This window comes from Apis cerana, linkage group LG1 (genome assembly GCF_029169275.1).
Source record: "Apis cerana isolate GH-2021 linkage group LG1, AcerK_1.0, whole genome shotgun sequence".
NCBI classification, from domain to species: Eukaryota; Metazoa; Arthropoda; class Insecta; order Hymenoptera; family Apidae; genus Apis; species Apis cerana.
The window spans coordinates 5,498,848-5,516,323 of record NC_083852.1 but is presented as its reverse complement, the minus strand read 5'-3'; the positions used below and the strand labels follow the sequence as shown (position 1 = coordinate 5,516,323).

General features: G+C 33.0%; 2 protein-coding genes across 12 annotated transcripts in view; both read right to left on the bottom strand.

Moving 5' to 3' along the window:
- Positions 1–113: 113 nt before the first annotated feature.
- On the bottom strand, positions 114–6,994 carry LOC107994877 (PAX-interacting protein 1). Its single transcript, XM_017051994.3, has 9 exons — positions 6,744–6,994; positions 6,027–6,211; positions 3,391–5,822; positions 2,559–3,003; positions 1,856–2,040; positions 1,501–1,742; positions 1,165–1,434; positions 871–1,075; positions 114–716 (listed from the first exon to the last, which is right to left on the bottom strand). The coding sequence occupies exons 1-9, from the start codon at positions 6,837–6,839 to the stop codon at positions 649–651; spliced, it is 4,128 nt and encodes a 1,375-aa protein (XP_016907483.2). The 5' UTR covers positions 6,840–6,994; the 3' UTR covers positions 114–648.
- An 867-nt stretch (positions 6,995–7,861) lies between these two features.
- The window catches only part of LOC107994887 (uncharacterized), a 156,984-nt gene continuing 147,369 nt past the window's right edge, over positions 7,862–17,476 (bottom strand). For all 11 annotated transcript variants that reach the window (XM_062079600.1, XM_062079589.1, XM_062079582.1 and 8 more), the window contains 3 exons: positions 15,063–16,269; positions 13,801–14,274; positions 7,862–12,352 (listed from right to left, as the gene is read on the bottom strand). In XM_062079600.1, the coding sequence (XP_061935584.1) occupies positions 11,753–12,352; positions 13,801–14,274; positions 15,063–16,269 (2,281 nt within the window). In that variant the 3' untranslated portion in view covers positions 7,862–11,752. The remainder of the gene's footprint in view (positions 12,353–13,800; positions 14,275–15,062; positions 16,270–17,476) is intronic.

Sequence of the window (17,476 nt, the reverse complement as noted above, 5' to 3'; positions counted from 1 at the left end):
TTGTACAACAAAATAACCATGTAGAATATAAATAAATTATATAATTAAATGCACAAAGATTCTAAACAATTTTAATAAAACTGAGAAAAAACATAACGCGATTAGTAACAAAATTAGAACACAATAATACATATTTCTATTTATTTTCAATCGTACACTCTTACACATAACTCATTTCTTATCATATAAAGACAGTGATAAGCGAAACATATAGAATAGAAGAAAATAAGTGTACAACGATACAAATTAGAATGATATGTGTATATTGTATATGCGACAAAAAGATGGGAAGCATATGCGCGTAAAGAGAGATAAAGACTATCGTGGAAAAAATAACTACAAAATGCTAATTAAAATAATACTTCTTAACTATAAATGAACAATACATTTTTACGTTAAAAAACAAGTCTATCAAATGATTTATATTGAAATGCTATATAAAATATACTATTTTCAGAAACGAAGCATGAAAGGAGAGGTTTTGGAATGTTTTCAGTGAAAATAGTTCCTCCTGTATGATAAAATTATGTTCTTTATTGTCCCATTGAAGAAGGTAAGCAAAAATTTTCATCTCCAAAATAGCTCACTAAGAATTTAGTAAGCTCTCATCAGGAATTATAATACAGCACATTGAAAACAGTGCTATATTTAGATTTGTTCAGTTTGGAAGTATTGTCGTGCAACTGCTCCTAACACGATTTCTGCACTGAACACACCTACAATTATTCAAGAAAAAAAAAAGAAAAATAAAAAAACATAAACAAACAGGAATACGAAATTTATTCACGTTTCCCTAATACATTTTTATACATTTTCTTTAACATTATCTTAAAAAATTAGGGAAAATAAATTATGAAAAATATTACTTACTTATATTTGCACGTAAAACATCGGTAAGAAGATGAAGATCGTTTTCATGAGTGACGATGATATAAGTTAATTTATTACTATTCATTTCTTGGATCTGTACCAAAGATCTTCGTGCTTTCTCCATCGTTCCACCCGCACTTTCAATTATTTCTGCGATAGCTGATGGAGATGGTATTACACTTGGTGTAACATAAAATATTTTACCCTATTCAACAAAGAAAATTATTAAAATATAAAAATTAATATTGTTCATCATGAATATTCAATTTTTGCAAAATAATGACTTAATATTACCTTAAGTACTGTTCCCCTGTTAGGACTTGCTAAAGCTTTTTCAATATTACAATTAAAATTTTTTTCAAATTCTGAATCCCCAAGAATATATCCATTTTCATCTAAAAATGTGTTCCTCGCAGAACAATCGAGTAACCACTGTAACGTGACAATATATTTACAACGTGATAAGCAACATAACAATTTTACAGTTCTTATTGGTGCTGACATCACAAGATGAGTCGCGTCTCGCCAACTAGCTGCTAATGCACCACCTAATTCTCGAATTCTCTGTTAAACAAACAATATTATATATATTAATAAAATATTTGCGAATTATATAATATTAAATATTACCTTTGCATGTTTCCTAGGATTTATACCGGAGAATAATATTCTCGGTTGTTTATCCGGAGGTGGAGGATCGGGATTACTAACAACTATTGGTTCATCCAAGCCCAACAAATGTGGGTCTTTATTCAATAATGGACCATCTAATCGCGGCTTCTTATACTTTCTTATCGAATTTGGACCCTGACCAACCTGTTTTACTTTATCGTATGATTCCTGAGTAATGTTTATTGGCATCTTCCATGCAGCTGAAAGAAATATTATTTTAATACCATCCAGAATATTAAATTTTGGAGAAGCTGATGGCATAAATATGTTATGATTTTTTTGTTGGAAAAAAATATAATCAAATTCACGATACCCATTAAATGAGGCACTAACGAATAATCCAATCTAAAAGGATTGCTTAAGCTGTATTGTTGATATTTCGGATTTTCAGTTTGATGAAGTGCGTTCATTTGGCCACATAATAAGTCTGTCAACCATTGAGCATTCACCACTCCAGTTTGCCATTCTCGAGCTTTCTTATATTTTTGACCGTCAGGTCTGAAATATATTTTTTTTAAAAACATTAAAAATTACTGATAGCAATTGATTGATGCATATTATAAAACAAAGTTTATTTATTTTATTTTTATTATTTTTTAGAGAACAAAAGTAAAATTCAAATTTCTTATATATATAAGAAAAATTAATATATATATTATTATATTATACATTATATTAGCTTGTTTCCAGATATTTTGAAGTATTAGTTGAATAGATACATAAATATTAATCATTGCATCACATAAAAATATTATAGATTATAAATATATAATAAATATATAATAAATGAAAAAATAAAATCTATCTCCTCAATGAATATATCTTTTATAACAACTTTTGCAATCTATATTATATATCTTGAAAAAGCAAAATTATATAAGACAAAAATGATCGCAAAATCCTATTATTCTTGTCTGTTAAATTCATATCTTATCCATCTTATCTTATTAACATTTTAAAATACTAATTAATAATATAGAGTTAAAATCTAAAAATTGAAATCAATTAATTTATACCTTCTGCAAACGAGGAGAGTATTATGTCTGGTAAAATAATTGGTAACTTTAGCTCCCAATGCTTCTAGCATATATTTCACTTTCGCACGTTCCTCTCCTTCAAATCCAGACAACGATACAATTTGTTTGGCGCATGGAAGTTCTGTCAAGCTGAATGGCGTTGGAAAATGCAACGCATGCCAAGGCGGTAGTACCTGTTGTTTAGTGACAACATCCGATAGCCAATGAGCACTAACACAACGTTTCCCTTCGCGTAGCGCTTGCACTACTGTTGGATGTTTTTGGGTGATTGCAAGTACGTGCGTGGCTCGAGTGCAATATTGTGGTTCTACCTCTCCTCCGTGTCTCTCAATCACTTGTTTCCAAACGGAAACATCGTTTGGACGTTGGACGTCATATTCGACGATAACAAAGATACAACCTAGCAAAAATAGATCTGGTGGCACTGGAAACAAATAGCAATTGATTATTTTCAAAAGAAAGCGAAAGATGAAGAGAAATTGCTTATTTATTATATTCTTCTATTTTTGGCTTTGTTTCATTGCCATTATAAATAGATATAATGAATGAATGAAATGAATGAAAGGAAAAGAAATATATTCACGCTTGAAAGATTTTCAATATAATATAAGACTTTAAGTTACTTAATTGTATAAAAAAAATGTTTAAATATTTATTATAGAATTTGGAATACTAGATATATTAAATAATTATATTGCAAATTGAAAATTTATTCAAAAATTTCTTCCAAGCGAAAATGTAAATCATATAATGATGAATCGTACAGTCTTAATCGAGATTTTTTTTTTTTTGAAAAACTGAAAAACCATACGTTTCAGATTTGGATTGTGACCATAGAACTGAGCTTTCGCTTGAGGCATCACCGGAGCGTATTGCATCTTTATCGGTGCGCCGGGCGGCGCTCCATTTGTGATATTCCCAACGGTTCTCCGCTGGTATGCCGCCAGGAGTTGTGGATCCTGAGACGGCGGTGGCGGTGGTCTGTGTTGAGCGGTCATTAATCTGAGTTGACCAGCTGCACTACCTTCAGCAGCACTACCTTGCAATCTGTTCGTCAACATGTTCGCCAGAGCAGTTTTCGTTTTTGCATTAACGACCAATTGTTGATCCGGTGGTATTTGGTTATTCGATAACGAGGTCAAAGAAGGCTCTTGTTGTGCACCCTGTTGTTGCTGTTGTTGTTGCTGCTGCTGCTGTAGATGCTGCAGTTGTTGCAGCCTTGCCATTTGTTGCTGCTTTTGCATGTGTAATTGTGCTATGTGTTGAGGTGTCAAAGGTTGACCTTGCTGAAAGGTTTGACCAGGTTGACCAGTTTGTGGACCTTGCACATTTTGACCGGCTTGCACAATCACTTGATTAGAAGAATTAATCGGCGTTAAAGCAGGTGGTTGAACTCCTGAATGAACTGGTTTTTGACCAGGAGTTTGGGCAATTTGAGGTCCTATCATTTGAGGACGCGGTTGCTGAATCCACTGCAAACCACCAGGTTGAACTGGCTTTCCTGGACTTCTTATAACGGCGATATGCGCACCTTGTTGAGCTTGACGATTTTGCATTTGCCTTTGTAATAGTAAATTTCTTTGTTTCTGAATCTTTTGAATAAATTGAGCTCTTTGCTGTGGATCCATTTGTTGTAACTGTTGATGAGTTTGAGCATCTAATTGGATTAATTGTCTTGGAGGTTGTGGTGGTTGTTGAGCCCATTGTCCACTTGGTCTTTGTGGGCCAATTTGTTGTTGTTGTTGCCTTTGCAGTTGTAAATGATATTGTTGCTGTTGCCATTGAGAATCTCTTTGAACAATAAAGCTTTGTTGATTAGGACCCATTAATTGCTGATTTTGAGGTTGTTGCTGTAATTGACCATCCCTTATAACAAATTGTTGCGAACCTTGAGGCGCAGATTGTTGTAATTGTTGAGAAATTTGTTGAATTTTTTGTTGTTGTTGTTGTTGTTGCAAAAGTATAAGTTGTCGTTGTTCAGATGTAAGTTGCTGTGGTGGAGTTTGTTGTTGATTTAATTGATGCTGTGGTGTTCCAATTTGTTGTTGTTGAGTAGAAATTTGTTGCTGTTGTTGCTGCAAAACTATTTGTTGTTGTTGTTGAGGTGTCAATTGTACTTGTTGTTGTTGGACTAATTGTTGTTGAGAAGTAATTTGTTGCTGTTGTGATAAATGTTGTTGTTGATTCATTTGTTGTTGTGAAAGAATTTGATGTTGATTTAACTGTTTTTGTTGTTGGGTTAATAATTGCTGAGATGATGACATCTGATGTTGAGGTAGTTGAGAATTAATTTGTTGCTGTTGCTGTTGTGGCATCATTTGTGGTTGCGCAAGTGACTGCTGTTGTGTTCCTATTAATTGCTGTTGTTGAGATGTTAATTGTGGAGATTGTTGTTGATTTAATATTTGCTGTTGGGTATATTGTTGATGTGTAAGTTGTTGAGATAATTGTTGCTGTTGTTGATTTAATTGTTGCTGTTGTAATAATGTATGTTGCATATTCATTTGTTGTTGTTGCTGCTGTTGCTGTGGGGATAGTTCTGATTGCTGGATTTGCGATGGTACAGATTTTATTTGAACAACATTATTTTGTTGAGAAGCTTGTGGTAACCAGTTAGTTTGTGTAACATTTTGATCAGAAACAGAAGATGCAATTGTGGAAGTATTAGATAAACTTGTAGCAGGAATTGGTCGTGGAAGATGTTGTTGTGTATTAACATTACTTTGACCATTTGTTGTGTAAGATATTGTTGTTACAGTTACATTAGCTGTATTTATATTATGTGAAGTATTGGAAGATACTGGTGGACTTGGTTGATTCCAAGGCATACGTTGTTTGAGTTGTTCCAACATAGCTTTAGTTCTATCTTGTTCCTCTTGAGTAGTATTGTTTTCAGTATCTTCATCCATAAAACCAGTAATCATAGCTGTAGAACTATTTGGATATATTAAAAGTCTTGGATGATATTCTACCTCACTTATAATAGCTCCTTTTTTACAACATTCTGTTACCCAATCTGGAGTTACAATTTGAATAGGATGCCTCATTGCAGTTTCATATTTTAGTCCAGCAGCCTTTCCAGTAATTAAATGAGTACAATATCGATCTAAACGTAATTGACATTTACCACCTTGAAGTGTAATCATTGCCCAAAGACTTTTACTATCTGCACGGCTTACTTGAGATATACATGCTCGAACATTTGAAAATAACTGTGTATCTTCAGGTGAAAAATAATGAGGCCTATAATAATATTATTGATAAGGAAACAAATCAATTTTGAATGGATAAAACAGTTAAATTATGAATAAGAAAATAATTTTTCTTATTTAATCTTATTTTAAAAAATTATCATTAATTTTCTTAAAAACTAAAAAAGATACACTAATATTTTAATGAATTTATTTCTTAATGTTTCATAGATTATAAATTTCTAAATTAGGATACGGCAGAAGTTTATTGCATTTGACAGAATATAAAATCCAGTTCTGTGTAACTGCTGGTATCTCATAGATATCCTTTGCAGCAGATATATCATTTTCCAACGCATCATAGCCTGCTATTAAATGTGTTACAAAATCACTAAAATAATTTGATCTTTCTGCACCTCCTTCTTGTAGTAAATTTAAAATCTGAAAACAATTAAAAAAATATTTGTTCTTAAAACATTTTTTTGCTTTACTGTTAAAACAATATAATTATAGTTTATATCCTAAAAATTAAAACAAATATAAAAATACATAAAATAATGAAATCATTAATTATATTTTTATTTTTTTTATTTTCCTATTTTTTTAAAATTATAAATTAATTTTAATCATAAAATTAAAATTGTTGATAAAAAAGATATGTATTGCTCAATTACTGTTGAAAATATTAATAATAAAATTCATTTAATCTAATATAACAATTTATTACATATTGAAAAAATTATACAATTTAATTTTTTTTTTAAATTTCTTGTCATCTTTACATTCAAGGAATGCAGTCTGTTAAATTTGACTCCATTTTATAACCTCTTTCGTATTAATTGCGATTAATTCAGAGTATTTGTGAGTAGATTACTATTTTCAATAGTTATAATATAATAATATCAATATCATGAAATTAATGACATTATGTTAAGGGTAAAGGAAAAACGCGGGAAACGATGAAATGACATACCTTAGGATCACCTTCGCCGCTGACGTAGTATTTAACATCGGCGAATAGAGCCCCGTCGAGTTTTAATTCTTCGAGGCCGGCTCTAATGTCGCCCATCCTTTAAAAATTATAAATAAAATCACGTTTTCCACATCACAACAAAACAGTTAGTTTTCGGGAACGGGGTATAGCACACGTAATATTTGATAACAAAACTCAGTCGCGACGCTTTTGTTATTATTATGATTTCAAGGTTATGTAGCTACTTCGAAATCGAAAGGTATACGTTGCACTCGATATAAATCGAAAACTTCGAGTGCGCTCGATTTGAATATCGAAAATGTCAGTTGAAATTAATATGGAATTGTGTAATAAAATACTTTTATCATTTTGTATTAAAAAGTTTGAAAATAAATTAAAATACATATGAAAATATTATATTAAATATAATTTATACGATGTATGATATAAAGTGTATAAAAGAGAATTTTTTTTTGCTTTTTAATTATATTTTGTTTTTTAAATTACGATTTAAAGTTTAACAGCATCGGTGTGAAGTGAATATCAATATAATTTAGAGATAAAATATTTTAAATTAATGTATCGTATAGTATCGGTGTAGATATTATTTTCAAAAATCTTTAAATATATGATATTAATAAAAATTATTGTGATATTACATGTGTTATCAACATATTTTGAACAACATAGCTGATTTAAATTTTTAAGCAAGGTAATATATATTATGTATATATATATGACATACAAAAGAATTTTGAAATAAGTATTGTATATACATAAAAAATATACATAGAAAATTTAAATTGAATTCTTTTAAAATTACAATTCTTGATTGTCATTATACAATTGTCAATGTACAATTGTACATTGTTATTATACAATTCTATATTGTCCAATAAAAAAATATTTGATATTTAAAAAAATATTGTTAAATATTACTTAATATTATACTTATCTCAAAATAAATTATAACAATTATAACAATAAATTTATAACAATTATATAAGATATTAAAATGAAATTTTATTCTTTATTTTTTATCAAAATAAATATAAATTATGTGCAATTTGTAAAATTATTATGATTATATATATCAGGTTGCACAAAAATACACAAAATTTGAAAACATTTGTTTATTTTATTGTATACTCTTTTCATTCGCGTAGTAGGTACATATCAGCATCTAAAATGCTTTTCGTAATAGTTCTCCAAGACTAGTTCTCTTTCCTTTTATGCATTCTTCGTTTTCTTCTCTCTCTCGCTCTCTCTCTCTCTCATTCACTTGCACTCGCTCCCTCTCTTTCTCTCCCTTCCTTTGTTAACTTTTACTCTTTCGCTCTTTCTCTCTCTATCACGCACACTATAATATAATTCTCTCTCTTTCTATTTTTTCTATATATATGTATATCTCATCATTCGCGCTTTTTTCCCTCGCATTCATAGATAAATAAATTGTAGGCTAGTATGTATAAGTTTTCTTAATAGATTTCCTCTCCTTACTTAATTTAATAGTCATTTGTCACTTAACAGATTTATTTATCTTGTAAAGACTCTAGAAATATTGAGCTTGGTCTGGTCAGTATACGTCATATAATTCCCATTAACTTTTGTCGTTTTTTCTTTTTTTTTTTAATTAAATTATACATGTTTTATGTGTCCGTGTATACGTGTATATGTGTATATGTGTATGCGTATCACTTCGTCGAAATTGGTTATTTTTTTCAAATTCATCGTAGTATCGAATATCATTTCATTTTTTTCTCGATCAGAATATATCGTATCTCTATAAATGATATAAAAATAACCATGTGAATGGAAAAAAAAACTGAAGTGAGGGAAAAATGAGCGGCAAAATTTAAATCCTTCACAGAATGAATAGATAGATCACATAACTCTCTATCCAAGAAAAATTTTGTAGATTTCTTAAATTAGCATCTCGATATCGTGAAATTAAAATCGTCCACTTAAAATTATATGAATATGTACATATATATGTGTTTGTCTGTATATGTGTATATATATAATAGATATATCTCTTCCGTAATAACAGATTTATAATTTATCTTATTAATCGTTATTTAACAAGTATCTCGTGAAACGATACAAGAGGTATGTATTGCTCTGTAACAAAAAAAATAAAACATCTAAATTGTTTTTTTTCACGTAGAATTGGTAACAAGTTTATATCGTCGTTCATAGTCGCTAAGGCAGACAATGAAAAGAGGATAATCGCATGGATCTAGTTTCGAACAATTTCTTCTTCTGCGTGAATTTGAATGGAACTATACCCGATATGATAATGTTTAATAATTAGTTATCGTCCATTTGGTACACACGATTACACATTTAGGTGCTTAACGTTTTATAGTTCAAGATATTTCAAGTATAATATCCTCTCAGGCATCTGTGATTATTTACAATACCATTTATAATATAATCAAATTTTGAATTCTAAATTTGTGATTTAAAATAAAAAAATGTTATTAAGATTTTTGGACATAAGAAAAATTTTAAATCTTATTTCTTAAAATAAAAATAATTGAGAAAAGAAACATTAATAATTGAAAAAGACAATTTCTGGTATTTAAAAAAAAAATTACATACATTACATATATTATTAAATGCTAGGTTGGTGTATATGAGATTTTTTTAAATAAATTTTATTTATTTCACCCAAATATTGTTTTGGATTGATTAATTCTTTTGGATTCATAAGAATTGTAGTTTCTATAAATTTTTCCAGCTTAAAATAATTTATGAATATTTTGTTCAGATTCAATATAATAATTTATAGTAAATTTCTTTTTCTTTCAATTCTATCAACAGCATATTAAATTCAAACATTGTAAAAACGACATTTCATTGCACCAACCTAATACATTAATCAATATATCAATAGTACAATACAACGAATTACATATTTCTTGCAATTAAGAGGATACCTATACTTAGCCACTTATTGTGCTTATCTGATGATAAAATAAGTTAATCGATCGTTCGAGTCGAAATTGTAATCTATAATTTGCGCGTGGACAAGAGAAACTCACGTTTAGATCCGAGTAAATCATATTGTAATAATTTGAGGAAAGGGAAAGGTGAGACAGATATTATCAACGCTTAGAAGTAATTAATGTAATTGCACTTTACATGCTGCCTTTGAATCCACGAGCAAATATTTTTATGTATAAACGAAATTCTATTTCGTTTTATACTTATTTTTCTCCTCGAATGTACATGTTATATGTATATATTTCAATTGCTGAAAGTTATAGGTTTAAAAGTGACTAGAAAATAAACTTAATTCGCAAGTTAGATGAAGATTAATGTAAATTAATTTGTACCATACATCGTTTACAACATGTAATGAATCATTTTACTATTTTTTTATGTTTAAATGATAAAAATTAATCAATTTTTCAAATTAAAATCACTTCTCACTTACAATTATTTTCGTTTCTATCGTAACATAACGTTTTAAAATTCGTAATCTTTAATCAAGTCTTCGTAGCAGATATGAGTATCTAAGTATACAATTTCAAACCGCTATAAACTTCAACTTTTGAGAAACGAAATTGCATCTTTATTCGCTACAGACTATATCCAATTTTCATTTTATTTCTTGTAAAACTATTCCTCTTGTTTGAAACAATCAACTCTAAATCAACTAAAAACTCGTCTAACACAAAATTAAAATTTCATAATTTCATAATTTAATTGCCAAATAAAATGAAAATTTTATCTGAAAAGAGCATTACTATTCACATTCTTTGATCAAGACTCTAAATGAAATCAAAAGTACGTCGATATTTAACCCTTAAATGCATGATATTTTTATATGTAACAAAATATTTCGAAATTGAAAATTCGCGTTTATGTTCTTAGGATAAAAATTCGTTAAAGAATAATAATGAATAGAAAACATATCAAATATACAGATAAATTACATATCATTAAATTATTGAGAAATTATACAAAGTATTGATATATTCGTAAAACGGATATAGAATCGATTGAGATGAAACAAACACAAAAATTAGTATACTGAAATGAATTTTACATCTGTATCGAGACTTATTTTTCAAATTATAAATAGACCATGGATTTTTATGCATTTAAATGCACGAAAAATCTATAGAATGCATATGATATGCAAAAATATCTAAAGTAAAATACTTAATTTTTATAATTATGTTCATAAATATTTTAATTCGCACAAATATCCAAAATCTAATTATAACAAATTTTAATTTAGATGAAGCGAATAGAATTGTTTCTATATCCCTCTCGATTCATCTAATACGTGTTGTAACACACTCGAGAGCAGTGATGCAATATGAAACGCATTTTCTATTCTATGATGCATAAGATCGTGTCATAAATTTAAAAAAAAAAAAAAATATATTTCCCACATATTTCCATATACGCATTCAATATACGTGTTGTTCCGTCAATATTATTTAAATTTCATTCATACTTTTCAAAAATTAATATCCTCTTCGATTTTTGACATGCTCTCGAATGAGTTAACTTAACAAATAAATCTCAATAAACATTTTCGTATATACAAATTTTTCAAATCTCGAAAAAAAAAAATATGCTATCAACATCTTGTATTTAAGAATTAAACGACATCCCAAATCTCTATACACTCTTTCTCAAAACCATCTCTCGTATATTACGTACACAGAGAGGGAGTTCGACCGCGATGCGATTAAACGCACGCATAAATCCGACTGTTATTATTATTACGCGTGTATTAACCTCATCTCGCGAGGATCTCATATTAGATTGGCCCACAGGATCTCTTGGCGAATCATAGAAAATAAGGAACGAATCCCTCACATCATCGTCTCCCTACAACTGGTCATGCTGTCTAACTGTAGGTAAGGGCAATCGTTCTCGCATAGGGCCGCGTTTCGAGCAGCGGTGGCAGGCCTGCTGTTGCACCAGCCCTCCGTGTGCAACGTGCTCGTAAGGTAACACAGTACGTCTAGAATCTCGTTAATGCGCTAGGAGCCCGGGTTCGCGTCCTCGCTACTTCTCCGCCTTGCCTCCAACTCTTGCGCCAGCATCGCCACCTCCCAGTTGTTGCGCCCCTGCCTCCTCACTTCCGCCTCCTCGTCGTCGTCCCCGTCGTTCTCGCTGTCCCTCGCCGCTCTGTCGTCCAACTCGTCCTCGGATCTGCTGCTCTCGCTGTTCGACTCGAAGTCGATCGCCACGTCGTCCTTCCACAGTGGCTGCGGAACGATCGAGCTGGGCAATTCTTGCAGCTCCAACGTCTCCTCCTCCGAGTGCTCCTCCCACGATCTCCTGTTCTGGGAGCTAGACTCGGTGGACGGCGAGGAACGCTTGTAACGGGGTTGGGTGGTCAGAACGGTGTCCACGGAACCGTCCCTCATGAAAGGATGGTCCTCGCGGTCGTCGTCCAGATCCTCCTCCAACGAGGCGTCGTGCTCCGTGCTGTCGCCTACGGACTCGTCCGCGTTCCGCGATTCTCTTTGCTCCAGCTCTAATATCCTTGCCTGGAGCTGGGATATTATCTCGTCCCGCTTGCGAATCTCTAGCTCCAACGAGGTGAACTGCCGTTCGAACTTGGTCTGGATATCCTCCTGGAAGTAGGATTGTTATATTGAAGGATTTGTAGGTTAGGACTCGTTCGAAGATTTAATTTTGATATATCGTGAGATTCTTGGTTATTTTTTTTTTTTTTTGGTCGTTTGAAATTATAACTATTGACACTAATTTGATATCGGTTTAAATTCTTTTGTATTTTTTTAAGTATATAGGTTAAGAGTGTATAGATTGATTTAGTGATTTTCTCTTTTTTTTTCCTAATGTAAAAATAGTTCTAGAATTATAATATAGGCGTTTTGATTTGCTCATCAAATTGTAGAAAAAAATTTTCTATTTTCTATTTATATTTAATACACTGATAATTTCCATAGTTTCCATCGATATATTTTAGATACCTGATCATTTTCCTTAAAATTTTTTCTCTCTAGAATTTTTTCCCTAGGATTCTTGAGTATTTGCGAGATCATTTCTTCAACAGTATTTCCCCTAGATTCTTTTTCCTTAGAATTTTTCTCTCGAACACTTTTGTTCGAACAACACAAGTTAATAAAACGAAAATTAAAAAAAAAATAATTAAAAATAATCCTAGAATGAATTAGGAACATAATTATAGTGTAAACTGCTAAATATAGCAAATTCTAAATTTATGCGATTCGACATGGTTTGTGTGATACAAACATCATTTAATTGCTCGACGTAATAGAACGGTGTGTTTACAAAATCAACGGAGCATTATCGTTGTTTGAACAATATAACAACAAGTAACGTATTAGTGACTTGGAACAAGAAGTAGCAAATAGGATGAAATATAAGTGGTCGAAGTGCAAAGTTCTTGCGAACATGAGAACTTTGCAGCATCGAAGTCGGTAACTTCGAAGTTAATATTTTCACGAAGCTAAGGAATCTTATCGAATCTTATCGTCTTAGAAAATGCTCTTTTTACCAAGCGTATTTTTAACGTTATATCTTATAGATACTTTGAAATCTTGAATTCTGGAAAATTTAAAAAAAAATTATCAGATTTATGGTTTATTGATCTGATTATTCTAGAATTAATTACAGGTTTTGATTAATTGATTTTATAAAAATTAATTTTTATAAATATATTATTTATAGCTTTTTTAAAAACAATAAATAAAAATTTGATATATTTATTACAAATATCATTTTCATTTATTAATAATCTGTGTATAATTTAATTAAAATATATTTTTCCTTTTTTAATACTTCTTATAATTCTTATGTTAATAATTCAAAATATACAAAAATTTCGAGACTTATTTATTAAATTATGAGCAATTTTGAGCATCAACTTTTGCTTTAACTTCCAGAATCGATTCTTCTGAACTCTCAAATAACACCCTATATATATATATATATATAATAAATTTTTTATACGATAATATAATTTTCTTAGTGTACGTAACTGCATACAAATAAAATATATATATAAGAAGAAGAGAAACAGATAAAGAAAACTCACCAGACGACCCTTAACGATCTCTTTGATACCAGACACCAACTCCCCCAAGTATTCCTCTTCTCGTGGCCGAGATACCATTTGCAGGATACCTCCGCTGCCCAAAGGACGGAAACTGAGTTTATTGGGCGGTGGCAGTGAGGCCTGCTCTTGGGTGTCGGACAAATGAGACCCAATCGGATAATTAACCGGTATCTGCTCGGACGGTGGGCTCTGCAGCGTGTACTTGTTAAACGTGACGCTCTTCGAGAGTTTGGAGTGGCGTGCCGCGTACCCCTCTATGGTCGGTGCCCTCATCAATTTCCTCAATTCGGCGGTGGCAGCCTCGCGGTCCGGCGTGCTCGTCGCCGAGGTCTCCGAGCTTCCGGTTCTGCTCCCGGCCGATAATTTTTTCAGTATGCTCTTCAGGTTCCGCCTCTCCAGCGTCTCGTTCTCGGGCGAGAGTTGCTCCGTCGGTGATATCGACGCCATTCGATTCTGTAACCGTATTCGTGCGACTTACCGATCGAAAAGAAATGGCGCGAATTTCGAATCTGTCGCACGCTTCGGAAACGGATTTCTTGCGGAATTTTGAAAAATTCGATATGGGGTCTGATTAAACTTTATTTTAGAATTTTTTAGATCGTTTTTTTATAGTTGTTGGAACGTGTTCTATAGTTTTCAATTCATTTTGGATTGTTATTTCTATGGGAGCTGGATAATTTAATTTTGATAATACAATTATCGAATTTGATTAATATCTTGTGGATTTTTATAATTGTTGGAAATTGATAATTGATAATTTCCCCTGTTAAAATAATTGTGCCAGATAATACCTTTCGATTAACCGGATAAAAATAAAATTGAAACTCGCTATGGAAAGAATTTTGATTCGATTGACAGTATTATTGAGTGGTTCCGCCCGAATAGAACGAAGCGAGTAAATCAGGTGTATATAACGCAGAAATTGAATGGCGGAACTTTACCATCCAACGATCGACCAAGTTTGTCAGAAACTAATACCAACTATTAGCCAACTATATACAACCTCGATACTCGAGCAATAACGTGTTGCGATCCAAAAGTCCCTAGGATTGGATTCTCGAATCTCGATCAAATATCGTAAGTAACGATCCTTAATTTCATTAATTCCCTTCCAAGATTACCTTCGAACACTATTAGTCTGTCAAAAACACCATTTTCATTAAAAAAAAAAATTCTTCGAAAAATCTCCTTTCAAATTATCATTTTCCCCTCCCCTCCCCTCTCTAAACCAGCAAACATACCTGATTAAATTTTTCCAATTTCCTGGCGTACTCGATGGCGCAAGCCTCCGAGTGACTTCTGGTCAAGTTTCCATCGAACTCGATCTCGTTGTTCTCCCCGCAATCCAAACTCGAGCTTCTCACCGCCTTCTCGAGTTCCGCCAACTTTTGCCTCTCGTTAAGTATCTTCAGCTTCTTGACAAACGGTAGACCGCAATACTCGGGCGAAAGGTCGTCAACGGACGCGTACATCTTTGTCTGCTGCCTTATGTGGACCAAACTCTGCCTCAGCTGCAACCTCCTGGCCGGTGGGCTTCTCTGAGGCGAGTTCTCCTTATTTGTCAGCGAGGCGTCCTTCAACATTGCCCAAGGTTTCTTCGCGTTCGACCCATTGCCAACGTTCGACTCCATCGCCCCGTTCGACGTAATCGTCGGCGACTTAACGCTCTGCTCCACCGCGCCCTGCGCCGAGGCTTGCCTCTGGATCGACTTGGCCGGCTGCCTCGACTGCTGCTCCTGCTGCTGCTGCTGTTGCTGCTGCTCCTCCTCCGGTATGCTCGTGTTCTTAGGGAGCAGAGGCTCTTTGGTGGGCGCCTCCTTGTCCGCCTCCCTCGCCTCCTGATCGTTCTTCGCCTTCAACAGCAGAATCCTCTGGAGAAACGGCAGGTTGGGATTCATAGGGTTCTGCGCCTCCTGCTGGCCCGGCTGCTGTTGCTCGGCCGCGTGCGCTTGGGTCTCCATCAGGTTTCGACGCTCTTCCCTCTCCTCCTTCTCCTTCAGCAGCCTCAGCCTGGCGAGCAACGGCAGGCCTGCGCCCAAAGGAGAAACAGGCGCCTCCTGAACGCTCGAGGCCGACGGGTCCTGGCCGTCGTCCACCTTTTGCTGCCGTTTCAACGTGGGCCCCTTCGGGGTCAGCGGCTGCAGCTCCAGGCTCTCCTCGGGCCTCGTGTTCCGCCTGCTTTTTCTCAACGCGTTCTTCAACCCTTTCACGTCGCTCTTCAACTTGTCCACGATACGTTTCCCGGTGCTGTTGTCGGACGAGTCGTGGCCGGGGGACGTTGGCTGACGGGACGCCCTGGCAACCTTCTGCGCCTCCATCAAACGCTTCCTCCCGAGATTTTGCAGGATCTCTTGAGCCTCTGGGTAATCTTTCATAGCAGCCAACACGTCCTCGCGGGAGAGGCTGAACAGCTCCGAGTAACCCACCGAACGAACGTCGGCTGTGCGCCTTTAATTTCGAGATAATGGTTTAATGGTTCATTAGAGTTTATTGAATTTTGAATATTGAAATGTAGCTCGGGGTTGAAAATTATACGTTTTATTTTTTATTACTTTTGTATTATTTTTTTTCTTGTTTCGTATGTTGAATTTTTGAGCAGATCTTTAAGGGGACTTGGTCGGTATTACAGTTTTTAGTGAGTAGCTAGGGATCCCTAAACGATCGAAGTATTGTTCCGTTGCGTTATTTGGTATAAATTATTATATTGATAATTTTGACGGTGTTTTTAAGAAAAAGGAATGATTTTTCAATAATATTACGTTATACATTGTTACAACGAATTTCGTATATATATATCAATTATTCCATAGTATAGTGATTTTATTTCTAATTTAAATTCATTATATTATTAGTTTTTGTAATTCAGTTAAGCTCACTTCGAAGAAGTTCAAAGTTCAAGAAAGTTCAAGTTCTCCGGTTCGTGTCTTCGTGTAGAAACTATGAAGAGAATTAGTCGTAAAATTAAAATAATTGTATTTTCCTTCAAAAAAAAAATAGATGATGAACTTTTAAATTTATGAACCGAATTATCGAAATAAATTATTGATAAATATCCAGTAATTTTTAATTATAAAATTCTAAAAATTTCAGCAACAATATTCAATATAATTATTGGAATAATAAAATTTTTCGATTTCGTATTATTTCATAATTTTGCTCTCGCATACAGCTTTATTCGAGAGACTTCGAAAATCGAAGGGAAACGAAATTTGAGACGAGTTCAGAGATAGTGAATGACGAAACAAGAAAGTAGGACGAGTTATATACATGTCAGGGTTAGAAGGCGAGGAAAATAAAAAGCGGACAAAATTGAGGGAAGGTTTTATCGATTGCAGTTTTCGACTGTTGCCGCATTTTCGTCCAGCCAGATATTTCAACCAGAGCCACCCTTCTCCGACAAATTTTTCATTGCTTCGATTCGTGCATTTAAATAATATATCAATTCATGCTCGATAAATTTTCTAAAACTCGGGATTATTCATTGGACAAAGTTGAACAAATCCAAAGTCTAGAGTTTTCTTAAAATTTTTCTTCACGAACTGAATATTATTTCCAAAATAATGTAAATTTTGTATTTCTCGATTATTCTAATTTTAATACAATTTAAAAGCTGAAATACGTATTAGAATAACGATCATGTTGCTTAATGTTGATT

Coding starts and splice junctions, on each gene's coding strand:
- LOC107994877 (XM_017051994.3), bottom strand. CDS start 6,839: ATGGGCGACATTAGAGCCGGCCTCGAAGAATTAAAACTCGACGGGGCT. Junction 3,004..3,390: donor TCACAATCCAAATCTGAAAC/GTATGGTTTTTC, acceptor ATTTGTTTCCAG/TGCCACCAGATCTATTTTTG. Junction 1,076..1,164: donor ACAGGGGAACAGTACTTAAG/GTAATATTAAGT, acceptor TTTGTTGAATAG/GGTAAAATATTTTATGTTAC.